The following is a 26336-nucleotide window of genomic DNA, read 5'->3' as shown; positions in this document are numbered from 1 at the left end:
CTTTATGAAAGTTTCTTCATCTGTCACTCACCCGTGTGCCCCTGACTCCCTACATGTGTACCCACCTGAGAAAAAAATGCTTCCAGCTCCTGCACCCCACCCACCCACACCCCACTTCCACAGAAAAACCTGCAGCCCCGGTGAAGGGGGCGGGTCTGAGGGGCTTAGCATTAGGCCGCTAGAGCGGTTCACATGTGAGCGTGTCATTCTGGGCATGCATGTACACATGTGAATGTACACACATCCATACATGTACATGTGTGTCCTCTGGTGCTCCTTAGGCCCTATGTCTATTCTCAGACCAGAAACATTTGACTCTGGCCCACGGCTGCTTCACAGATAACACTTGTGCCACACTAGCTTTGTTAGGCCATAATGGCTTTGTTTGCCACATTTCCACTGCCCTGTGTGCAGTGAGTGGCAAGGCAGCACGGAGAATCCAGTTTAAAACTTGAGGAAACAGGCCCAGGGAGACCAGATTGGCCCAGCCCCAGGCATGAGATAAAGACCTGGGGCCCCTGTGCACCATTTGGCGTCTCCCAAGCCTTTGACGGCTCCCTGTTGCCTCACCGCTAAAATGTGAGCCTCTTAGGCTAAGCAGTACTTGAAAACGTTGTGTTTTAGGCCATGAGCTTCTTTAGGGCAGGCACCGGGGTTGATTGATCAACATTTCCCCATCAACCAGCAACACAAGTGCTCAGTAGGGTAAGGGAGTAAAACTAGTTAAACTAGTTGCCGTATCTGGCCCTCTTCCCTCGTGCCCTCTAGCCTGGGGATTTCCAGAGTCTGGGCTCTCAGTCCATTTCCCAAAATATGTTTCTTGCGTCGGAACCTGGAATCCTGTGGATAAGAACTTTTGTACTTCTTGTAATCCCTTCTGATCCCCTCGGCAAGGAGCCATCTTTTGGGAGGCAACCACTTCTGTAACTAACTGGGCATTAAGGTGTAAAGACTTAGCTAGAAACCTGAGCCCACCCCCACTTCCCAAGGGGCAGCCTGTGTGCTTATCAGGTTGATTCGGGTTCCCAGCTTGCTGATCAACATTGGTTGACGGCAATTACCTTGACTTGTGACCTAGAAGAACAGATAACAAGCTCCTGGGAGAGTGGGGACCCTCTGCAGGGTAATCATTGGTCCCCCAAAAGCGATCAGACCTACTCTTGCAGCTGTGTGTCTTGGGAAAGTTTTCATCTTTTGTGGTGCTCAGGCTTTATCTGCAGATCTTTTCTTGCATTGTGTGCCTCCCTTGATGACCAGGGCTGTGTCTGGGGGTCATGTTGTAATAAAAACACGTGTCTTAGAGTGAAAATCCAAGACAGAACTTCCTCTGAACTCTATTTCCTAAACTTCAAGTGTGTAAACATGACATGAAATGGAAATTGTTTAGAAACAGTCACAAAAGCAGAAGCTGTTGGTCTAAAGCCTGTTCCACCGGAATGTTAAGTAGAAGATGAGGGAATTCCACAGCCGGTGCTTCCCGAAAGCAGCAGGGAGCCAGTGATAAGGACTGCACGCCCACGGAGAGCAAATGATCCATCTCCCAGAGCAGCCCGTGGTTGCCTCCTTTTCCCCAATGCCTCCTATTTCCTGATCTGTCCTGGGGTCCTGTAAGATTCCTGGCACGGTGCCTGGTGCACAGCAGACCCTCAACAAGTGCCATCAGCACCTCCACTAATAGTAATAAAAAAGAGGACGGTTTCATGTACCACATCTGCATGTGGAACTTCTTTTTACAATTTCTTCAATTTTTAAAAAACTTTTAAAAAATTTATTACATTAAAAAATCCATTTTATTATATAAAAAAAAGATTAAGCATACAGGCATAGAGGAAGTTAAAAGGTGAAGTCTCTATGCAGACACAAGGATTATGTTAATAACCTGTGTATTTGTTTGGCCTTCCCCCGTTCGCTTCCAGAACAACACGTCTCCCAGTATTCCAAGCATGTATTCTACATAAATGCTCTCCTACAAAACCTCTTTCTGTTACAGACCTTGCTCAAGGTCATTCGTTTTGGGGTTTTTTGGTTTTTGTTTTTGTTTTTTTTTTTTTTTGTATTTATTTTTTGAGAGAGAGAGCATGAATGGGAGGGGTAGAGAAAATCTTAAGCAGATGCCACGTGGAGTGTGGAGCTGGACTTGGGGCTCGATCTCATTACCCCAAGATCATGACCTGAACTGAAACCAAGCCGGACACCCATCTGACAGTGCCACCCAGGCGCCCCACGAGGTTGTCCTGTCTTTTGAGTGCTTCTTTGCTGTGACTATGGCACAGTGTATTCCATCATTCTTCTATTTGTAGACTTCTAACTTATTTCCAGTTTTTTATTCTTACATTCTGAAGCAAACACCCATGTGTATATACTTCTGCATGCGGGTCTGGGTATTTCTGTAGGATCGATTTCCAGAAGTGGAACTTACCATTTCCAGTTTTTACTCTCTCCACTGGTCTTATGATATAATGTTCCCTTCCTCAGGTAGACAAATATTTTTAAAATTTTTTTTTCCTGTGCTAAATTCTGAATTTGCAAAAGGCTCTTTGTTTCTGTTCCTTCAAGCAGTATTTACAGAGCATCTGTGGAGCCAGAATCTGTGCTAGGAGTTGCAGGAGATGTGTCTAGAGGGATTGGAGTTGAACTTGGCCCTCAGAAGCTGGGACGGGCACGAGAGCCCAGCATGCAAATGGCTAGAAACCGCAGTAGAGAGTCCCAGGGTCCCTGGGCTGACTGCTGACGTTGAGGCTGTGGGGTGGCCGGGACGAGGGAGTGAGAAGAGATGTCAGGGACCCCTTCCCAGCTTCTTGAAAAAAGGTCCCAGTGAGAGTATTGGGTGTGTGTTTTAGCTGCTGCACCACAACTAGCATGCTAAGGGGGTTCAGTACCTAGTGCCCCAAACGGAGCAGATGACCTGGGACCTGGGGCCTCTGAGGCTGTAGTTTCAGACCTGGGCACCCCAGAGGGAGCCAGTTGGAAGGGGCACCGGTGGTGAGGTGGCTGTCTCCACCAAGAATCTCAAGGTGCCTTTGCTCTCATGTTCTCAGGGTTGATGGCACCTGTGTGAACATGGTATGGTGTCTCTTCGGAGACCTTTTTAGGGTCCTGAGAAGGGGCTGTTCTTGTGTTTCCCAGCACAAAAACATTGATTCTGCAGATGTTTCTTTCCAAGTACTTCTTGGGATGGCTGTATGGATGGTGTAATCTAGCAGCTGCTCATAGGAAATCACTGCTTGAAAGCAATTCTGGACAGGCAGTGTTCAGGTTCCTAACTCTCGTGTGTAGCATCACCACACACATTCTCCTCGCCCACTTGTCTTTCAAGGAAAACGAAAAACACTTTCTTGGGTTGTTGTGCTATAATACCGAGAAATACGAGATATGACAGTAAAATTGGGAGGATTAGTCAAGTGGGAATTGTGCTGGTTTCTCACTCAGACTTTGGCAAGTCCTTTCCATCCTGGGTCTCCCATTTGCCCCGTTAAATGGGGGTGTTGGCTCTGCCTACCAGGGTCTGTCCCATCCGGTGGTTATAAGAACCTAATAACAAAGGGTTTGGACGGCCAGAAAATACTATATGGAAGGAGGGAGTCTAGCTGTTAGTTTTTTATTGAATTTGGGTTGACTCCTGGGCCAGGTAGGGATCCCTGCCAAAATTCTTGGTCTCACAGTGGCAGGATTCTCATTGCATATTGTGGTTGAATTTTGGAGGAGTTTGCTGGAAGTTAGTTAGGATGCCAAGGTCAGGGACCCCACACGCTGCTGGTAGGATGGGTCCTCTTATTTATGTCTCCTTCTTGGCATGCCAGAGCCACAGCACTGGAACAAGAGGCATGTGTGACTATCCACCCTTACAGAAAAAAAACTGAGGGACTCTGGAGGCAGAAAAGCCTCCAGGATCTCTGTGTCATCCCCTCCCGCCTCACCTGTAGGAATCTTAGCCCCTGTGGATCAGGCAGCTGGCCAGGGTCACACAGCTGGTGAACAGAGGCTAGGCGAGTCCTGGGCTGGCCGCCTCATCATCACCATCCAGAAGGCTGAGGTTGTCTAAGTCCCTGGGGGGATTAGTTCCTCTTGAAGCAGTTCCAGCTTGAGAAAGGCTGGGGCAGAGAGCTTGCCAGATCTCAGCAAGTTGCTTCCGGCCAGGCAGCTGCACCGGGCACAGGGCACAATGCCAGCTACACCCCATGGCATGAGGCAGTGACCCCATGACTGGCTTCAGGGCTGCCACCACCACCAGATGGATATGGGTGAGGTATGACCAGTTTTGACTTCCAACCTGGCGTGTGGCAAGAGGGGCTGTCAGGTAAAGGTGAAGGGAAGGGTTGTGCCTGGAAGAAGTCTCTGGCTGTGCCCTGGGAAGCTGGCCCCCTGTGCCTGATGCCAGTTTATAATCCCGTGCTTAAGACCAACAAGACTAGAGACAGCAGCATGTGTTGGCCACCCTCTAAAGATGAGGGTGCGCTAGAATTTCTTTAATGGGCATTCCTCTTCCTCATGACACCTTCCTGTGCTTCCTTTCCTTTCCTTCCTTTTCTCTTTACCTTCCTCTTCCCCTTCCCTTTTCCCTTTCCTTTCCTTTCCTTGACACAGGACTCGATCCTAGGACCCTGGGATCATGACCTGAGCCAAAGCCAGATGCTTAGCTGAGCCACCGAGTCTCCCCCTCCTTGTGCTTTGTGCCCAAAGTGCCTGACCACAATGATTACTTTAGGGACCTGTGTGTGGTCCTAGTCAGATAAACCCTGAGATGACCCGATGACCTAATGAGCAAAGCGATGACCAGAGGGAGGATGTGGTCTGTGGCCATCACTCGGCACAGTGGAGCCAGGACCCCACTCTTCTGCTGCTTGCTTCCCTTGCTGACCTGAACTCGTTCATGTGGTTGTGGATCCAGAGGAGTGCAGGGAGCCCCGATGAGGCTTGGAAAAGCAGCATAGACAGTTGCACAATTCAGAACACGGGCTTTGGAGCCAGACTGCCTCCATTGCTGGCTTACCGTGTGAGTGCCTTTAAGGCGGTGATGTCAGCAGCACCCCCTGGCAGAGCTGTCGTGGGAATGAAACGGGGAGCCCAATACATGGCACCTAGCACAGACCCTACCAGAGCACACACACACACATACCACCACCCCCAACAGCAGGCACCGAGCGCTCAGTCATTCTTAGAGTACGTTGTAAAGAATGGAGCCTTTGAGATGGAGGCTGAACCAGTTGGCTTGCCTGAGCTGCAGATTTCTTACCAGTCCGGTGGGGCGGGGGCTTGGGTTTGGTCATGGCCCTTCCAAGATTCCATGAGAGTGGGCCGGTGACACTGCTCAGGTGAGGGCCGTAGCCATGACTGGTATGGCATGAAGGTCTGTCCGCTGAGGTTTTATCACATATTAGTGTGTGGCCGGAAGCCTCTGGAAGCTGGAACCCTACTGCACCCAGCAGACTGGAAGATTGCACAGGGGAGGTTGAGGGAGGTGGGCCCTCTTTGTAAATACTGTCCGTCAATACCCAGAGGATAAAAGATGGGGCTTGTGTCTGCCTCTACTTGCTGAGGCCCCAGGTGTTCCCCGCAGGGCTCTGGCCTTCTGTCTGTAGCACAGGGGTCAAGGGAAACCGGCCCCCTCAGGAATGACTTGAGAATGCTGGTGCCCCCCTGACCTCTGCCCCTCATCCCGGTGGAAATACTTGCATTTGGGTCCTTCGCAGGAGCGTCTGTCCATCTGGAGCACTGGGCATCCTCTGTCCCCTTCTTGAAAGGGTGAAGCCCTAGCTGTTTGCAGGGTCAGACCCTCAGATCATCAGCCCCTGATTGCCTGGTGTTTCCCGTCAGCTTCTAGAAAAGACTTTTTGAGAAAAAGCACAAACCTAATTAGGGTACCTGATCCACTTTTTCCAGTTTCCTGCTCTTTCAAGTATGTACCTCTCCTGGCATTCAGGGCCCTCCATACCCAGTTCCAGTTTCCAAGTCTGGCCACTCCCTGTCCTTTCTTCCTCTGAGCTCCGAGCCCATGGCAGCTCATAGTATGTGGACTTCCTCGGAACCCCTCGAGCTTTCTTCCAACTGACAGGGTTGGCCTGTCAGTTCGACATGCCCTTCTCCTGGTGCCCCTCATCTTTACCTGTCTGTCCTTTCCTGACTCAACCCAGGGCTCACCATTCACCATCTATGAGACCAGGCAGATCTCTGGCCCTTGAGGGGTGTTCTTGCACTAGGACTTGAGAGTCTGTGAACTACCATCTCACTGAAGGTTTTCGAAATCCCTGGGACAGCATTTACTGTCTGCCTCCACAGAGCTGCCACTGTCAGAACCAGGTCAGTTCCAGCTGGGCTTCTGACCCGAAGCCTCAGTTTCTGCACTGTAAAATACAGTAGCACTTGCCTCTGTGCACCGTGGGGATGAGGAATGATATACACCCAGTGCCCAGGTCAGTGCCTGGCCTGGGCAGGTGCTCAGTAACTCCTGTTAATCAGTCGGTGCTTATGGATGGTGACATCCCGATTCTCCTGCAGAACCATGAGGTCTGGTGGAGGGCGGGAAGGAGCCTTGTCTCACCCACTGTGAGTGCTCAGCATCTGGCCTGGGGCCCACCTTAGAGCACAGTAAGGGCTCAGTGAATGCTAGAGGAAGAAAAGCAGGCGGGCTCCTTGATGGCCTGTGAATTGGGTTTTGCAGTTGACATGGAGTCAAAAAGCTGTCTCTTGAGGAAGTTGCCATTCTGAATGGAGACTTGTTTATTATGCACTGCTTTGAGCCGGGAGCAGCCAAGATCCTGGAGCAGCAAGTTCGCCTCAGTGAGTCTCCACAGGGGATGGCGACAGGACCCTGGCCTGCCGCCTCTCAGAGGCCTCAGCACGCCAGAGCTGTCCCTGGAAGAGCGTAGAGTGACAGGCAGGCCTGAAGGACTTAGCCATAATTGCAGAGAGGGCCTGAGGGCTCTGTGAAGAGGCCCACATGGCCTTTGAAATCACGAGGGAAGCATATGTGGTGTCACCAGGTGCACGGACTTGTCTCCCCTGTGGTGTCTCGCCATAGGGGTCCTCGAGGTAAGACCCCATCAGACCCCATCATGGCTGCTGATGGAGGGAAGGGAGCAAATTGGGCTCCCTGACTCAGACCGGGGCCTTTCCCTCGCCCTTGGGCTGAGCCGAAAAGAGCTAGTGGTGCAGGTTCTGCCAGGCAGCAGTCCCTCTCTGCTCCCTTAGTCGCGACCATTGTTCTCGCGCCCCACCCCCAGCTTCTCTCTGCTTCTTGGGTGTTTCTGTGCATGCCTGGAAAAGATGGTAAGAGAACTCCAATTAGTCAGTCTCCTGGCTTCTAGACAGCTCCGGAAACCAGACCAGATAGAGGAGGAGGAGGTGGGGCCTCCTGCTCGTGCTGCGTTGGGTTTATCTGGCTTCATCTCCGAACCTCCCTGCCCCGCCCTTGCTGGCCTGCAGCGTCCACCCAGGACGACTCCTACTGCCCCACGCCGCCGCCTGGGCCTCTGAGGGCTACCTGAAATCAGACATCCGTTGAAGCACCTCAGTCAGGAGTCGGGCCTTTTTCCAGTAAATGCTTTTAACAGTTTGGATGGGGATGGATGTCCCCCGTCTTCCCTTTGATGTGGTGCCCTGGAACTTGGCTGATTTTCAGCTGCATGCCTAATTAGGAACAGCCCCCCCCCCCCCCCCACCACCACCACCTAATCCTGTGCAGTTCCTCACTCGATCTGTGGTGCTGGGTGTGATTTTAACACCTCAGCCTGGACTGAAATAGATGCCCCGGCCTCCGGAAGATTTAAGAACTAGACAGTCTGACAAAAGAGATGTCAGGAAGTGTCTGGGAAAGACAGGAGGAGGAGTCCTGGTTCGGGATTTAGAGGACCCCTGGCCTCATCCCTGCTCCTTTCTTCCCTTCCCCAGGTCTCAGCTTCCCGATCTGTAAAATGTAGTGATTAAACCCTGTGTGCTTCCTGTGAGGCACCAGAGTTGATCCAGAGCCGGGGTCCCCTATGGGGGCAAGAGATTGCCAAAGCAGCAGCAAAAATCGGAAGTTTTGGATCCAGAAATGGAAGTAGGCGTAGAGGTTGGTGTCAAAACCCTTCTATTTCGACTGCAGGGTTGGCCTGTCAGATTTCAGGAAGCAGACCTTTCGTGGCTCTGGGGAACCAAGGGCAGTGTCTGAGGAGGAAGGGTCTTAGGCTGGTGTTCCAAGGAAGCCCAATAGTAGCAACTACAGTAATAGCCATATCTTCGGAGTGCTTTCTGTGCACCAGGCACCGTTCTAGAAGCTGAATGCACATGAATTCATTTAACTCTCATAACATCCTTCCAAGGGGAATACTGTCATTCCCCCCTCCAGAGACACAGAAACTGGAGCGGCTTGCCCTGGGTCCTCCCCTGGAGCGGGGCCCCGGCCCCACGCAGTCTGGCGGAATTTGTGTTTCCAGCCACTGCACTGTCCTGTGGAACCTGTCACTCACCTGGACCTAGGGCTTTGCCTTCCTCCAGCTGGATGGTATAGGCAGTCAGTGAAGGAAGGGTTCATTGTTCTAATTACTAGCAGCCTTGAACTTCTTTTTTTTTTTTTTTTTTAAAGATTTTATTTATTTATTTGTAAGAGAGAGAGAGAGTGAGAGCGAGCACAGGCAGACAGAGTGGAAGGCAGAGTCAGAGGGAGAAGCAGGCTCCCTGCGGAGAAAGGAGCCCGATGTGGGACTCGATCCTAGGACGCTGGGATCATGACCTGAGCCAAAGGCAGCTGCTTAACCAACTGAGCCACCCAAGCGTCCCCAGCCTTGAACTTCTGAGTCTAGCCTACCCCTATCCCAGGCATCTTAGGCATGGGTCCTGCTGGTTTCCAAGCCATGATGTGGGAGAGGTCTGGTGGCCCAACCAGGCACGCCCACCACTGGCTGAGTAGAGGGTTTTTTGGCCTGGGAATGGAGGCCTCATGGGCCACACATCCTTACTGAGCTCTGCCGCCCTATGATTTGGGATCTAGTGTCAATTCCCAGACAAGCCCAGCTGGGAAAATTAGAGGTGAGGGGCCTGCAGGCCAGCGTCTATCATTTCCAGCCAGGCTTCTGCACGTCTGTGCCAGCCTCTCCCCGCCCAGCTCCACCCTGCCTGGAGGGTCTGAGGCACCTCTCCTTAGACACTTGTGGAGGTGCCATCCTGTGGCATCCAAGAGTATCCACTACCCACTTCTACCTGCCTCCAGCGTCCTCTCCCACCGGGCCCCCTGGACAGCCCACCTCCCCCTCATACACCTTGTGCTTCCAGCCCCTGTGCCTTTGTTTCAGTCTTTCCCCCATAACACGTCTGCTTTCCAGGCCGCACTACTGGGCTGCGACCTCATGGCCAGATTCCCAAAGGGCCCTCCCAGGCTTCTCCGAGCCGAGTGGTAGTACTCACATCTCCTGCTATTGAGGATCCTGAGCCATGTCTGTGCTGGAGACTCTGGCTCTCCCTCATCAAGGGCTTCTCGAAGAACCAGGCTCGTATCTCCATCTGGCTCTTGTGCCAGACATTGGGTGTGAGGAGGGGTGGGTACCGGTGCTTCTGGAGGAGCCTGGGTGCCCCAGGGATGCACATGGATTTCAGCCTCGGCCTCGGCCTTCCAGAGACCTCCGTTCAGGGGCTCCTGGGTGGCTCAGTGGGTTAAGCCTCTGCCTTCAGCTCAGGCCATGATCTCAGGGTCCTGGGATGGAGCCCCGCATCGGGCTCTTTGCTCAGTGGGGAACCTGCTTCCCCCTTTCTCTCCGCCTGCCTCTCTGTCTACTTGTGATCTCTCTCTGTCAAATAAATAAAATCTTTAAAAAAAAAAAAACAAAACTGAACAGAGACCTTTTCCTGGTCCTAAAGGGAAGGTCAAGAGGTAAAGAAAAACTTTATTTTCTTGTTGTCTTTTTACTAGTAAGATATATACCATGAGGTATTACACATTTTTTTATTTAGATGTATATCCATCTCTTTCAAAATAGAGATTTGAGGTTGTCCATCGTTTTCTTAAATGTCTGTAATGAGATCATTGTAATGGAAATCAAACTCCATATAGAAGGAAGGGTGAGTGAATCTTCTTGAAGTGAAGCAAAATTAACTCTGAGCTTCCTGGCAGCCAGAGCACAGAAAGGGCGGGCAGGAAGGCAATGGCACAGAGCTGGTGAACCCTGGTGTAGAGTGTCACTTGTTGCTTGTGGACTTGGGGAACCGTAAACCCTTATCAGATCTACTCAGGAGCCTCTTGGTTTGCACTGGGCTCTGTCCTGGGCTCCTTACTCAGATACTCCCCTGGCCCTTGCCTCTCCACCCGCCACAGCCCTTGGTCAACACATCTGCCTCTACACCTTTGGTGAGTGTAGGCTCCCAGGGCTCCTTCCGGGCCTGACATTCTCTGATTCTAGAGAAAGTGCTGATTAATTGATTAATTGATTGATTTTTTTCTCTTTCTCTGTGTGTGATTCCACTTGACACCCTTTCCATTCCAGAGATCAACAGAAATCCCCACCCTGTCAATTTCATGATCTGCTCCTTGCCGAAGAGGCATGAAATCACAGCCTGCCACTGGTATTAAAGGTCATTTTCCATGAATTTATAGAAGGTGATGTCCAGATAACTTGTGACTTAAAACATATGGTCACCAGCTCCCCCTGTGAGATTAGTCTCTCGACCCTCACAGATCAGTCTGGGTAATAAGGGGGGTGGGTCCAGTCATTTGGCAGGGGACAGTAATGTCTGATGAGCTGACCTGGTGCATTGGCCCTTGACTTCCTGGGGCCCTGGGTGAGCCTCTCCTGGGAAAGAAGAAGATCCCTAAATGAGCATTTTCTCAGGGAAGGGCAGCTGCTTCGGAAATGCAAATAGCTCCTGTAAGCCCAATCTTGCTTCAAACCGTATTTACTTTCATGGGCTCCTGTCTTAATTACATTGTTTCTTCCCTGGCATCCTAATTCATTATTTAAAACAACTTTCAGAAATAATTACACAATAATTCCTTCCTTCATGCACAGTAGCTGCTTACCTTCGCCTTTCAGGCTATCGGCCCTTTATTCGTGTGTGGCTATACTGACAACATTGGTGTCATCAAAGTGTGCATATTGTGGGCAAAGTGTGTGATGACAGTGTTCAGCAATTCCTAAGCAGTACCAGAATTCTCTTTGGGGCCTCATCTCCACAAACAGTGGCCAGGACTTGTTTTGAAAGCCCACATTATGCAGTTTGCTCAACACGTCAACAATCTTGTATTTTACGTTTTAACTGAGCATAATTTCATGCACGCTCTTCCATGTAGCTACATAATCTTCAGATTTATCATTTTAATGGCTGCTTAATATTCCATCCAGTTAGCGTGCCATAATTTACTTAACTGTTCCCTATTGTTGCAGCCTTAATGAAAATTTGAATTCACCATGTACTACAGGGGGAAGCTTGGCTTAATGATTACCATTATAACATCCCCTGCCCTAACTGCATACCATTACTAAACCAGCTTTAGGAAGGTACAGATGCCTTTGGAACAATAAATTCTGTATGAGAGGTGTACGCACAGGCCCCTCTGATTTAATAGCTAATCTGTTCACTGCACATGTTTTCCTTTTATGCTGGTATTTATGTAGAATATCCATGTCTCCTGCATATTGTGTAATACTAAACTGTATGCATTTGGCATATCGCTCCACATACTTTATCACTGCTGTCAGGGACTTCCATAAATTAACGGGAATTTCGGGGTAAGGAGTGGTTTCTGGCTGTCAGTTGTCGCTCATTTACCCCACCCGCACTCTTTGGATATCTGCTTGCGGCGGGGCTCCGGGAGGGGGAGAGCAAGGGCACGCCTGACTCCTGGAAGCCTATGGATGCGCATCTGTGAATTGCTTCGTGGTAGCCAGGATTAAATGGTGATTCTCAAGCAAAGTGCGTTAGTGGTCGCTGGTCTTGCTTGTAAAGTAGGGCGAAGAGGAGGGTGGTCTTCTAGTGCCTGTCTGATGAAGCCCCAGTGTCCTCAGACCTCAGACTTTTCCAAGGACAGGAGGCTAGACTGCACTTGTAGAACCAGTGAGAGAGACGCGGATGGCGACAGCCCCAGACCAGATTCGGTAGTTTGGTAGGTTTAGTGAATTACAGAGATGTCTGTAGCATCTTACAGTCGGTATTCACTTTGAAGTGACCAAGTCCTACCTTTTATAGCTCTTTCTTTTCCTCTCCCTCCCCCATAAAAAGGAAAACAATATCCTTAAAACTACTAAATGATCCCAGTTTACTTGGGGGATGCAGTAAAGCCATGTTTTGCCAAAGTATGGGACGTCTTCTAGGAGGGGATAGGATTTTAGGCGTGAGAACCATATAATGAGAGTTTTTTTTCCATTTTGGTCCCTCTCTTTCTAAAAAGAGAAAGTGTTTGCCAAAGTATCTCTGCGTGCCACTTGCGTGCGCGTGTGCGCACGCGCTCACCCCCCCCCCCCCTCAGCTCACTAGCACTGGCTCATGTCCCTTCTCAGCAGAGACAAAGCAGACCTTGTGCTAGGTGCCCAGCGGGTAGTAGGACCTACCTGCTTGGTTTGTTCTCATTCATTCTTTTCACGCTGATCCACTGTTTTTAGTAAAGGATGATGTCTTATGGGTGGTTATATCAAAGTTTTCTCATAAATTTATGAACTCTAAAAAGTGAGGCAGCATAAGCAAAAATAGAAAGGAATCACCCAGGCAGTACTTGGGAACAACAGAGTTGTGAAGCTGGTGTGTGACTTCATGAGCTCTGGGAATGTTACCGTCCCGTCAGTTACTGTCCACACTAACAGCACGGGCACAACATCAGTTGGCTTCTGCCGTGTCAGGGCGTGTGCGCGGGGAGTGTCGTCATTCCCGTGAGCTGGCCCTGGAACGTGAAGCCCAGCCTAAAAACAACGCTCTCGCTCAGAAGGGCTGATGTCACCAGGTGTCTTGTCAGCTCCTCTTCCAAGGCACGTAAGTCCCTGGCCTTCTACCGTGTCTTTATGCCATTGGACCTCTGATTTGGTGAATGTCTCAAGGGTCCTTTTAAGGGGCATCTGGGTGGCTCAGTCAGTTAAGCATCTGCCTTTGGCTCGGGTCATGATCCTAGGGTCCTGGGATCAAACCCCAGGTTGGGCTTCCTGCTCAGTGGGAGCCTGTTTCCCCCTCTCCCTCTGCCTGCCTGTTCCCCCCACTCATTCTCTCTCTCTCTCTTTGTGTCAAATAAGTAAATAAAATCTTAAAAAAAAAAAAAAAAGGAGTCCTTTTAAACAGTTCACTCTCAACAACCCTCACCCCTTTTATGTCAAACCCTGCCTCTCCCCTTTCACCTCCTTGAACCCAGTGCTCCATCAGAAGTGAGCAGTGAAAAGACAGAGTTCTATTCCTCCTCATAAAGAAACAAAATTCTGACATGTGCTACAGCATGAAGAACCTTATAAACATTATGCCAAGTGAAACAAGCCTGTCGCAGAAGGACAAGTACCATACGGTTCTCCTTACATAAGGTATCAGATTCATGGAGACGGAAAGTAGCATGGTGGCTGCTGGGGCTGGGGGAGGGGAACCTGGAGAGTTAGAATGTACTAGGTACAGTTTCAGTTTGGGAAGAGGAAAAAGTTCTGGGAATGGGTTGTGATGATGGCTCTACAACAGTGTGAATGTACTTCGTGCCACTGAACTGTGTCATTAAAACTGGTTAAAATGACAGAGTTATATTATTACCACAGGGAAACAGAAGGGCAGTGAGTCTGTCTGTCCGCTCCAGCCACCCCGCCTTGGCTTGCCTCAGTACTACCACAGGGAATGCCAGCCCTCCTGTGTTCGCTTGTCAGTTCACGTGTCCTCTCTCCCCCGCTGCCTCGTCCCTTACAGGCCCTGCACTGAGCCCCTCTGCCATGGGAATTCTGGTCATTTAGGTGCCTGTTATACCTCTTCAGGAAGCAGTGGGCCTCCTCAGAGCAGTCTCTCCAGTGAACCCCTTTCATATGCCCCATGCAGGCCCTTCACACAATGGTATTTAGGATCAAAGCAGGTAATGGGTGCCCCCTGTCTGGGGCCTGGGCTAAATGGGCAGTTACCCTTCAGCCCACCAAGGACCAGACCTTGGCATCCTTTCCCAAGGATTGAGTCTCCCCCCTTTAGCAGTGAAACTGGACATGTGCTCTCAAGTCCCTCGGATGTGCTCATTGTGTCAGAAGACGGGCAGGCTCTGGCTGAGGCAGAAACACAGAGACAAGGGTGCTCGTGGGACTTTTTAGGGGAGAAAATGGTGGTCCTGGCGAGGCTCTGGACTTATTAGCTGAAGGAAAACTGGAAGGTCATTTGGCCTAATTTCATTTTTCAGGTAGAGAATGAGAGTCCAGAGGATGGGGAATAGTCCTTGTGGGGAAGACCCTGTTCACCTGTAAAGCAAGGGGCTGAGGGCTCTTTCTGTTCCAAGCTGATGTCAGAACACCTGGAAGATCATGTGCACATCTGGGCCCTGCCCCTTACAGACCACAGTGAAGGAGCAGATGGCGGCGGCAAACCTTCTGGTTCTCTCTTTAGGTCCAGGAGCCTGAGATTGTTGTGAGGAAGCCTTGCCCTGTGAGAGCAGAGATGCTGCCTTCAGGGGGTGGGGAGGGATAGTCCAAGCTGAGAAACAGGGTCCTGTTCCTGTGCAGTTGTGCCCTTCTTGGCTGGTGACTGGACTCCTGTGGGCATCACCTGGCACGTCCCAGGTGAGGAAGTCCTTGTGCACCTGTTACATCTCTGCTTCCTTCCTTTTTGCCTGCAGAGTTTCAGAGGCAAGAAAGTGTCCGGTCTCATCACAAAGGTATCCAATTATACGACACCCCTTATGAACCTGAGGGCCAAAGTGTCGACTCGGACTCCGAAAGTACGGTCAGCCCCCGACTGCGGGAGAGCAAGCTGCCCCAGGACGACGACAGGCCCGCCGACGAGTACGACCAGCCATGGGAATGGAACAGGGTCACCATCCCAGCTCTGGCAGGTAAGGAGCCAGTGGCCCCGCTCAGAGGGGGCTGCTGACCCACACTCAGTACTCACCTTCGGTAAAGGGGGTATGGGCACCGGTCCCTCTTGTTCAGGTAAACCATGGGGCTTCATTTGAGAATCCACTTGAGCTGGGCTGTCCTCTTGTCTAGTCCACCTGGGCCCCTCGAAGATGATGAGAGTCCTGGAGGGAAGGGAGGCCAGGTCAGGCCAAATGGAAATCCAAGGTCTGGCCCCTAGGGCTTTGGTTCCAGTCTCCCTAGTCTTCACAGACGGCCTGTATGATCTCATTGTCTGACTGTCTTGGTCCTGTTGGTATTGCTCTAATTCACTGAAGCCAAGATTTCAGAAGGAATTTTCTTACCAATTAGAAGAGGACCAACCTGCAGAGTGGCTCCTGCTGGGCCTGAGGGAGCCCAGTGCCTCCATCTAGCTATACAGCTGTAATAGGCCTGCAAGTACCCAGGGTCACTGCGTCTCCTGTCCCAGCTTGGGCACGGAGCCTAGGCATGGGCGCATCCGGACCTCAAACCCGCTCTCGGCCTGGCTGAGAATGACTGGGGTGCCCCCCTCCACCTCACTCGGTTCTGCAGAATCTGGAAATCTGTCCCAGCACCAAAATTCCACTCATACAACCTTTTGGAAAGCTCCCCGCCACATGTGTCACAGGTCTTAAGCTGATGTGCACAACCTTTGATTCTAAGCATCCCTTCCAGGGTTATGATTGAAAACTCGGAAAAGGCATTATGATTATGCAAAGTGGGGAACAGCCTGAATGTCCAGCAGACAGAGATTGGTTAAGTGGAATACCGTACTGCTCTTCACAGGCGATGTTGACGAAGAGTTTATAACAGCTGAGGAAAATGCTTCATCTTAATGTTAGAAGGTGAAGAGCCAGATGCAAAAGATTTCTTACACATCTAAGAGCTTAGGAATGTGAAAAAAGAGGCATTGAATGACTCATTTAATTCTTGCCACATTGAAAGTCCAAAAGGACGGCTTTTCTTTTCTTTTTTTTTAGATTTTATTTTCTTAGAGAGAGAGCACACGCACACAGGGGGAGCAGCAGAGGGACAGAGGGAATCCCAAGCAAGACTCCACGCTGAGTGCGCCGAGCCTGACCAGTCTCTTGACCCAGAGATCATGACCTGAGCAAAATCAGGAGTCTGATGCTTAACCAACTGAGCCACCCAGGTCCATAGGGGAGTTTCTGTTTTTAATTTAAGATTCATTTTTGCCTGAAATCCCCCCTTTTCATGCATAACTAGACCCTTCCTTTTTAGCCCTCAGCAGTGGGGCATCCGCCTACCCCCATCCTGATCCCCTCAGTTGATGTTCTACCTATTCCTGCCACATTATACTCCAGTAGTTCCCTGGACGTAGTATGTGGTGTGCAAATCCCATTCTTTCTGCCTAAATGTCCTCTCGTGCCATGGAAAAAATCCTGTGCCTCCTTCCAGACCCAGCGCAAATATTGCCATCTCTGTGAGCCCTCCCTGAGACACAGCCACACATCCCGAGGGCTTTTCTACTGCCTCTCTGGGCCTGTTGAGTTTATTGCTCTCAACTCTGGTAGAACGTTTCTTTCATCATGTGGTTAATTCTTTTAGGTGCTGGTCTCTGCTTGCCAAGCTCTGAGCGCCTGGCCATGAGCCAGAGGCAAGCATAGTCGTGTGGTTGAAGGTCAGGTTGCCTCCGCGCATTTCACAGCCTCCTATCTTCCCTTGGCACAAGGGAATCCAAGGACCACCCCTCTCCCCTGGCATGGCTGATAAGGGGCTTTGCTCCTCCTGGACGCGAGAGTAGCTGGAATGGGGCCAGTGCCATCCAAGAGCTTTCTTTCTGCGAACACTGTTTTGATTAAAGGACTCATGTGGCAGCTCTCCCAGACACCTAGGGCCGTTGGTGTGAGATAGCACTGCAGACAGGTGTGGGGCCTCCCCTTGGACTGACCAGCGGGTCACTTGAGGGTGGTGGTACATTTGATGCTCTAGTCTGGTCCCCCGGCTGCGCAGAACGTGGTCCCTGGACGAGAAGCTTCCCCAGGAGCTGGTGAGAAATGCAGGGTCTCAGGCCCCACCCCAGAGCTATGGAGTTGGGATCTGTTTTAACAAGGCCCCCAGGTGATTCATATGCATGGTGTGTGTGTGTGTGTGTGTGTGTGTGTGTGTGTGTGTGTGTGTGTATGTGTTTGTTTTTTGACAGACAGAGATCACAAGTAGGCAGAGAGGCAGGCAGAGAGAGGCAGGGGGAAGCAGACTCCCTGCTGAGCAGAGAGCCTGATGTGGGGCTCAATCCCAGGACCTGGGATCATGACCTGAGCCAAAGGCAGCCACTTTAACCCACTGAGCCACCCGGTGCCCTCATATGCATGTTAAAGTGAAAAGCACTTAACCTACAGGACCTTAACTTTTCAAGTTAGGAGTGAGAGGTGGAAGGGCCACCTTCCAGATAAGGGCAATGAGTTGGAACAACTCAACTGGACAGCTTGAGTGCTGCTGGGGTTGCATTTGTAAACCCAGAAGTATGGCAGCCCAGGAATGACGGACTGTATTCCCATGTGTATGTGCACGCACATGGGTATCTCCACGTGCACACACTTTAGCAAGTCAGTGGTGTCGTCAGGGAGCAAGGCCATGCTTGGCTAGGCCCTTTCTTCTTACAAGACCTGTTTGAAATGGTTTTTCTAGACTTTGAGGAGCTCTCTGATGGGTCCTGGGAGCCCAGGGTGCAGGATCTGTAGCTGGGGAGCCTCTGTATGGGATTAAAACTGGCAGGGCAAAATCATTACTCGCTCTTTCCCCCTCCTGTGTTCTCTGGTTCTGCATTTTTAGCCTGGATGAATGAACCTGGCAGTGTTTTCAAATTTCCAAAGGGTATGGATTGTAAGGGAGCTCCAAAGGGCAGAGCTGGGCCCCCTGAGAAGGAGCCACAGGGATTCAGGGTCCAGGTGAGTGGGAAGAATGTGCTCTCTACCTGGCAGTTATCATGTGCTTCCCCTCAATGGGAATTTGCAAGCAGAAGCTCAGTTGAGGCAGGCTTGCTGGTAGAGGCTTTGCCCAGCCATGTGGGGGTGGCCTGTCCCCTCCAGGATTGCTTCCGTGTTTCAGCACCCCACCATGCTAATCAGAGACCGGGGGGTTGGGGGGCTCTAAATTATCTCCACGATTCAGCCTGCAAAGCAAAAGTGCTTACTTCCTTTCTAAGTGCTGTCCAGTATTGCATTCATGGAAACAGGCATTTCTCAAAGGTGTGCTTTGGCATCTCCATAGAAGTAACCCTTCCCAGCTGCAGACGAGCCTTTGTGGAAGTTAGACCCTTCCCAGCTAAGCCGTACTCTGAGGCTTCGGGGTTGCTATCACTCCCTAGCATGAGAATAGCTGTCACAGGGTGTGAGGTGGTTCTGGCTTCCTGGGAATTAAAGTCTTCCCCTGTCCTAGAATTCTGTGGCCAGGCGGGTGAGAAATACCACAAGGTCTCCAAAAAGCCTTGGGCTTTCATTGCCTGCTCTTCCTCCAGAAGCCAACTGTGGCCTTGGCCAGAGCCTCCAGCCACCCAGCACTGGAGTCCCTTCCCGCACACGCGGCCTTTGTTGATCCTAGCCCTTAGGACAGACGACTGGTCAGGTTTCTGGCACTGCCAACTCCTAGGAAGAGGCAGGCTGCAACCCCACGGTGCACGGCGAGCTGCTGTGGCTGCCATCAAGCTGTCAGCTCCCTTCCCCCCTGGCAGAGACAACTACCTTCATAGATGGTAGTTTTAATTCCTGGCATGCTTTGACTTCACCCTCTGGGATTCTTTACAGCAACAAATTGCAAGGCGGCAGGAAGGTCTAGAAATGGCCTTCCTGCCCGGCCCTGTGCCCTCAGAGAGGCAGCTCTGGGCCCACACCATGGCTCTGTGGAACTCTGCCCAGTGTGGGGCAGGAAAAGCAGCCTCAGGGGATACCACACTGTCTCGGGGAGGCATGGATTGGTCTGGAGGGTCTCATCTGCCCTGGGCTGTGGCAGGGTCTGTGACATGGATGAATGGAGCCTGCAGAGGAGGTGGCCCCCCCAGGGTAGGGCAGAGGAGCTGGGAGCATAATCTAGAGAAGCAGACATTGGCTCTGGGTGGTATGGATTAGTGTCCTCACATCTCTGAGGGGCCTCTGGGAGGACAGGGATTGAACCTATCTTTGGAACTTCGGATTTCTCACCTGGGAAATGTGCCCACTGCAGACGGTGTCAGTGAGGCTTAAGGGAACCACATCACAGAAGTGCTGGCCATCGACTGAGCACTTTCTGCGTCCATTATCTCACTGAATCCTCATAGCCACCCTCTGGGAAATGAGTTTCCTCATTTTACTGATAAAAAAGACTGAGGTCCAAAGAGAAGGGTGCCATGACTAGTCAGCCACAGAGCCAGGATTTGTGAAGTCCAACCCCAAACCCCAGCCCAAACCCAGTTGACGTCTAGGCTCCCTGATTCTGTCAGAGATGCTGCACAAAATGTGGTTGGAACCCACAGGTGTGCTGCTATAAGCCTTTCATTGCCGTTGTACAGATTTCTCCCTCTGGTAGAAGACTTTACTGGGATGTGTGTTCCCATCTGGAATGGCTTCAAGAGAGGATCCAGTAGGAGCCCCATCCTGAAAGTTCGTACCAGGATGGGGCAGGGGGTGACCATACCCATCCCATGGGTTAGTCATGCTCTGCCACCGTCCAGCACAGGGAGGGGCTCCCACACCATGGCATCCCACTCCTCCTTGTCCAGCTGGGGAAACTGAGGCCCAGATAGGCGAGGAGAACTGCCAGGGACCTCATAGCAGAGTCAGTCAGGCCATCCACAAAGTTTCCTTTTAATCCAATGAGTAGAGTTAACAGCCACATTCTTAATGATTTATAATTGCCTCTGAGAAGCAAATGATCAGAGTACTTGCTCAAGGAGCCAGGCGGCAGGGCATCCTTGAAATCTTATACAGGAACAAAGTCTTCTCATTTTCTCATTTTTCACCCACTGAAGATTGGTCCCCCCTGAAGCTACTTTTCAGACAATGCCCTGGGTTCAGCCGGCGACAGGTCTACTTTCCAGCAAAGAGAGAAGACAGACCTAAAGAGAAGACAGTGCTAAACATAGTTATTTTGGGAATTTGTCTGTCTTCCCCACTAGCCTCTCTGCGAGTTGCTCTGTGCTCAAAAGCCCTGGACAGTGTTAGGCATGCTTGGAGTCCATGGTGCAGTAGACGGAGTTTGACAATCCTAAATCCACAGGCCAGCTCCACCACTCCCCAGCTGTGCCACCTCAGACAGGCCATTCAGTCTCCCTGAGCCTTAGTTTTCACACCACGTTTCTATAATGATCACAGGAAAAGGTCTGTGTGAAAAGACTTTGTAAGCCCTAAAGGGTCACACATGAAAGAACGGTTATTGGTGTTCAGGGAAGGTTTACTGAATTAAATAAAATTTAATTTAATATTAAAACAATACTCCATGAAGAGGTACTGGAAGGCACATAGCCCCACTTAGCAGAGCTCATTCCTCGTTGCACCTGGCACTGAGTAGCAAGGGTGCCGTGGAAAGCAATACTTAGCTGGGAGTCCTGGCCTCCATTCCTGCAGTAGTTCCACCAGTGAGCCACCCAGTGCTCCCATTCTTTGTTCAGCCCTTCACAAAGATTGGGTCACTGGTCCCTGGGTGTGAGAGGGTCCCCACTGCCTTTCTCCCCTGTCTCCCTCCCCATTCTAGCCATGGTTGGCTTGCTCAGGAGCAAGTAGGGGACTCACACAAAGGAAACATTAAATAGATTGTTGGGTCCCACTCCTCAGAGTTCCTGATGCAGTAGTTTTTGGGGATGAGGCATGAGAATTTGCATTTTTAACAAGGTCCCAAGAATTGCTGATGCTGCTGACCTGAGGACTTTTGCTTTGAGCACCTACAGTGTACCTTGTACATGTTATGTGTTAGGTACTGGGGTCAGAAGGTAGAGAGAGGGGATGTCACACAGCTCAGCTTAGTGGTATCAACACTACCTCCTCCAGGAAGCCCTTCCTAGAAATGTGCAGTCCCTTCCCCACCCTAACCCAGGTTGGGCTAGGACCCCTCTGTCCCAGGGGTGCATAATGGAAAGCCAGATACAGACTTGCAGGGGGGCTGCTAATGCTGGCTTGGTCATCCCTTACCCAGGCATCCTCTTGAGTTTTGACACCTTCCCAGCCTCATCAAGTAAAGCCACAAGGGCAGAGAGAGGGCAAGTAAGGTCCTGGGTATGTCTATTTCCTAAACAATTGTGAGTCATCTCCAAAGCAGCTCAGTTGGCTAATTTAAAATAATCCTATTAAGGTAAGGGGGGAAATGGGGGAAAGGACAGGAAATTAACATTTAGTGAGCACCACTGATGAAGACCTGCAAGGTGGGTGTGGTTTCACTGTCATCACACAGATGACAGTACTCCGGCGGGCTCCGAGAGCCCACAGTCACACAGCTCATGAACCCAGGTTAGACTACCTGCAAAATCTTTGCTCTTTCCACTGCTGCCTTGACAGCTCAAGTGCAGAAAAAGGGTGGAACATTGCCTCTACCTTGTGTTAGTGCCATGTGCTTTTGGTCGCTGTGGAGGCAGAAGCAGGGGCTCCCACTCCTTGCTCACCTCATGACCTGTCACTATCCAACACAAAGGCTCTGGAGCTGGGAGCACAGATATTCTGTGCACCAGACACTTTCTCTGGGCTTGCTGTTCCCATCGAGCCCCGTGATTCATCCTTGTGTGCTCAGAACAAACAGGCTCAGCCTCTGCAGAAGGTTCCTCAGGGAGTGTTAGACCTGCCACCATCACCTGGCACACCCAGATCCACTCCGCCGCCTCCTTACTATTGGCCCCAGTGGGGTTCCTGTGAGGCTTCCTGTCTCTTGCACAGCTTCCCAGAATGCCTTGGGTCTGTGAGGAAATTAACAGTTTTGTTTGTATGGGGAGCTTTTTGCCATGTAATGAATAACAGTTGTAATTAATGTTTAACACATACGACAGCAGGTCTGTGGAGAAAAGGGGGGTTTAAATGACTACGAAGAAAACCGGGATCGCTCGCTTCCTTTGGCTAATATGTTACTGAAGGACAGGTTTTTCCAGTTGGTTTTTCTACTTGACATATGAATGAATTCATTTAGTAGCCAAAAAAAAAAAGAAGAAGAAGAAAAGAAAGGAAAACACTAGTGTTCTAGTGTTTAATAGCTTTGGTTTGTCTACTAATTATATTGATAGATAGAAATGTTCCTTCTAGTGCTTTTGTCTCCTGTGTGGGGGGAAAAAAATACACACACAAAGATTTGATAGACTCTTTGCTATTCTGTTTGGTAGGGCAGAAATCTTGTGGATAGAGATTGTTGGAGCTCTGTGAGGTCAGAGACTCTGCCTGCCTTGTTCCACCTGGGCCCCTGCCTAGATCTGTGCCTGGCACATAATGAACATGCAGAAATGTGTTAAATGACTCAGTAAGTCCTGTCTCAGGAAAACCAACCCCATGATTTCTTCAGGACACTAGAATACCTAGGTAATGAGGCAGCCTGCTCCCACAGAGATGGTTTATTTTCAAATCATTCTTTCGTGCCGTACGCCTGTCTTCTGTCCACACAAGGCTGAGGGGAAGGACCTGCAGCTGGAGGGGCATTTTTGCACGACTGGTAATTGCCCCGGTTGCCCCTTCTGGTCTGAATTCCTAGGAAGAAGCTGAGGGTGTGTCCACACTTGTCCGAGCGTTGGTTCAGGTGTCCAGATGCCGTATTGTATGTGGAGAGAGTCATGTGCCAGTGGATGGTACGCAGGCCCCTGAGGGCCGTCCACTTGGCTCCTCCCCTCCTGTCGCTCTCCCTTTCCCTCACTGCCCCCCCACCCCGAGGGACGGCAGCAGAAACCTATACACAGTTTGCCTGGAGATTTGGGGCTCTTAGATGGGGAGACATGTTTCCACAGCTGCAGGTCCTCTGAGGCTCATGGATGGGGGAAAGTCTGGCCCTGGGATTCTAAGTGATTGTCTGTGGACGTCTGTCGGTGTAAGCATCAGGAAACACGCTGCATCAGACATGAGCAGGCCTTCCATCTGACAGGTGAGCCCGGCCCAGAGCTAGCAGAGTGCACAGAAACTCAGATGCCAGAGCTGCAGGGTCTGGGTTTGAAGCCGTGTGCTGCCATTTGTTAACAGGGTGATCCGGGGCAAATTCCTTGTTTCCTCATCTTCAAATGATGTCATAGTTCATGCTGAGAGTTGGGACAGTGAGTGGTCAGTGGACACTGGCTTTTGGTACCACTATCGTCATGAACTACTATTTTTTGTCCAAGTTCAAATCTAGCTGTTGACTTGGGCCAGATCAGTCCCATTTCCAGCCCTCCAATTCTCATCTGTAAAATGGGTTGCAACAATAAAGATGGCTTGCTTTGGCAGCTGTAAAGGTCTCTGCATATGGATCATTTCACCATTTCCATTAGGATTTATCCTTCTACTTGCCATGGCTGAGCAGCAGCCCTTGGGGTAGGGGTCTTTGCACCAGATACTGGTGCCTCTTTCCTATGGTGGGTGCAGAATAAGGGGACGAAGACACCCCTCCCCCACCCCACCTTGTTCCAGAGCCTCCTTCCCCAGCCCAGGCTTAGGTGTGCATGCACGGACAGTGTTCCTGGAATCCAGATGGCGTTCCTGGAACCCAAGCGGCATCCTGGCGCCTGCCTCACAGCCTGTCCAATGCCCTGCTTCTTGGGGAGTCACCGCTGCCTCCGTTGACAATGAAGACCTCTGTTCTCAGGCTCTGCCCACGAGATGTGGCAGCGTGGTGCCCCGGGGCTTGCATGCGTCTGGGAGGTGAACACAGAGGCCTCTTGTTGGCAGTCCTGGAACACAGACCAAACATTTGCTGAGCCGCCTGTAGTCTTACGATATGTGGAGGTGCAGCTCTCACGCACAGAACGAGGTGGGGGGGGGAGGCGGAGAGTGAGGCCTGCCCTTGAACTGGAAGGCAAAGGGGCCTCGCCTCTTCAGGCTTGTTTCTCCATCTGTAAAATGGGAATTCTAATACTGATGGTGCGGGGAGGAGCAGATGAGGTAACTCAGAATGTATGTGTAGAAAGTCGAAGCAGCAAAGCCGTTGTCATGGGAACAGTTTCAGGCAGTTGCAGGTGTTCACACATTGTCATGAAAGTCTGCGGTGCTTTTAGAGACTCCGGGGATCATGTGGTCCACTCCAGCTTCCCAGACCACTGTGTTGTCTCCCTCCTTGCCCCCTCTGGGGGGCTCACAGCTGCCTGGGCAGCAGCTCCTTGTGTGCCTCTCCACCCCTGCCCTCCACACTCCCTTCCACCACCCCCCCCACACACACACACAGACCCACCAGGGTTGAGGTCTGGCTGTTGGCAGAATGGAGGGAGCAGTGCCAAGGACTGTGCAGAAGGAGTGCCTTGGCCACCTTTATTATGTTCTTTGTGCCCTTGTGTTCTCAGGCCCCTTCTGGGAGCTTCATGTGGTTTGCAAAGGCACCCTGTATATTCATTTCTGCCTCGCCCACAGAAGGCGTAAAGAAGCCTCTTCAGTGGGCTGAGCGCTCCTTCCGAGCATCCTGTTTTCAGTTGTCTAGTCCTTGTTGTCTCTGCTTAAAGGACCCTGTCCTGTGTGGATAGCTGGTGGATCAGAGACCCAAGGCCAACCAGAAAAGTGCAGCCACTGAGCTTGGAACACATCACAGGTCTCACCTGCGGCCCAAGGCCCCTGGGCTCCATTTTCTCCTTTCTAGCTGGCTTTGAATGGTCCCTGTCCTCCGGAGCCACTGTCCACATCCTTGGTCAGCTGGGACAACTGGAGGATGTTTGCCGGGCCACTGACTTTCCCTGTCCCTCCCCAGGGCATGGTACTCCTCGGGTACCCCTCACCCCCAGGTGAGAAGAGGCCTTCCAGGGCTTAAATCCCAAAGCAGAAGGGGAGCAGGTAGGAGCTGAGACGGGCTGCTTGATACGGCAGCCCGATCCTCTCAGCTTGGGAGGACTGCTGGCCTGCACCAGGCCTTGTTTCTAAAACCTAGACAAATTACCCTGACATGTCCTGGGCTCGCTGTGGGGGTCAGAGGAGAGGGTCCCATCAGGCCTCACGCGTGCCTCCCCAGGCATAGGAAGCCCTCAGTAAAAGTTAAGCCATCTTCAGAATGTTTTAAAATAAGTTGAGGTGGTAGTCCAGCTACCAAGTTTCCTTTCTCCGTTGATGCATAGAGGTTTTACAGTCCTGCTGACACAGGTGGAGATTTACTCTTTTGGTAGACATCGAGTATCTACTGTACGTCAGGCACTGTTCTTGGCATTGGGGATTCAGCTCCGAACAAAGGAGAACATGTCGTGCCTCTTGGACCTTCCAGTTCAGTCAGGACTTACAGCCAAGGCTAGGGAAAAAGAAGGTGGTTTTTTTTTTTTTCTCTAATTATTAATTATTTTTATTAACATATAATGTATTATTTGCCCCAGGGAAGAAGGTGGTTTCTGATGCAAGGCACTCTGTCCTCCTCTGTACATGAGAGGGGAGTATTCAAAGCCTGGGTGTGACCGTGGGGAGGGCATCACCACTTACAGGGGGCCCTGCCTGGACTTTGGTACATCATCTATGACTAACTACTTCCGCAGTGATCCTTTATGGTGTAAGTGTAGATGACCATGTTGTACAGAAGAGATAACTAAGGTTCAGAGGGGTTTAGAAACTTGCCCAAAGTCACACAGTAATGGCAGAGGCAGGACTCACACAGGGGTCTAAGTCTAGAGTTCATGCCCTTTCCATGATGCCAAGCTGCTATGGCTCCTTCATTCCCTGGCCTTATTGCAGCCCATGGGCCATTCTTTAAAGTCAGCTGCATGTTGCCCATGAGGAGAGGTTCAGTGGAGGCCCCAGCTCCACCTGGTTCTGAAAAGACACTACTGGCCACTGGGGTGGGATCAGACAATGGCAGAAACCAGGGGATGCAGGGCACAGAAGAGAAGGGAATTCTACCTGTGGTCTAGGGTGAAACCTCTCCTGGGTGGTAGCATTGAAGCTGGACCTTAAAGAATAACAAAGATTTGTGCACCCAGAGATGGTGAAGAAGGAATCCAGAGGGCAGGCAAAGAAAAGCAGAGCCCTAAGGGGACTGGCCATTCTTTGTGACTAGAGCCTAGGGCTGGGTGTGGACCCCAGGAGGGGAAGATGAATCCAGAAAGTTGGGTTCGTCCCTAGTCACGGAGGGTCTTGAACACTAGAGCAAGGAGTTTGCCCTCCATCCAGGGGCACTGGGAGCCAGCAAGGGTTGTAAGACCTGCAAAGCTGTGCTTTAAAGGCCCTTTGGCCTTTTGGAATTTGTTTTCTCTGGCCAGCCCCGAACGATAAACAAGAAGGAGCTGGGCCCCAAAGG

The 26336-nt window shown here is 51.1% G+C and overlaps 1 protein-coding gene across 1 annotated transcript in view; it reads left to right on the top strand.

The window, feature by feature from the left end:
* The window catches only part of SHB (SH2 domain containing adaptor protein B), a 135542-nt gene that overhangs the window by 72511 nt on the left and 36695 nt on the right, over positions 1 to 26336 (top strand). The window contains exon 3 of the mRNA XM_082694877.1: positions 14735 to 14950. Coding sequence (XP_082551003.1) covers positions 14735 to 14950 — 216 coding nt within the window. The remainder of the gene's footprint in view (positions 1 to 14734; positions 14951 to 26336) is intronic.

The sequence above is a fragment of the Mustela nivalis genome (assembly GCF_964662115.1).
Source record: "Mustela nivalis genome assembly, chromosome: 13".
NCBI lineage: Eukaryota > Metazoa > Chordata > Mammalia > Carnivora > Mustelidae > Mustela > Mustela nivalis.
Note: the sequence above shows the minus strand (reverse complement) of the source record. Positions and strands in the feature narration are given on the sequence as shown.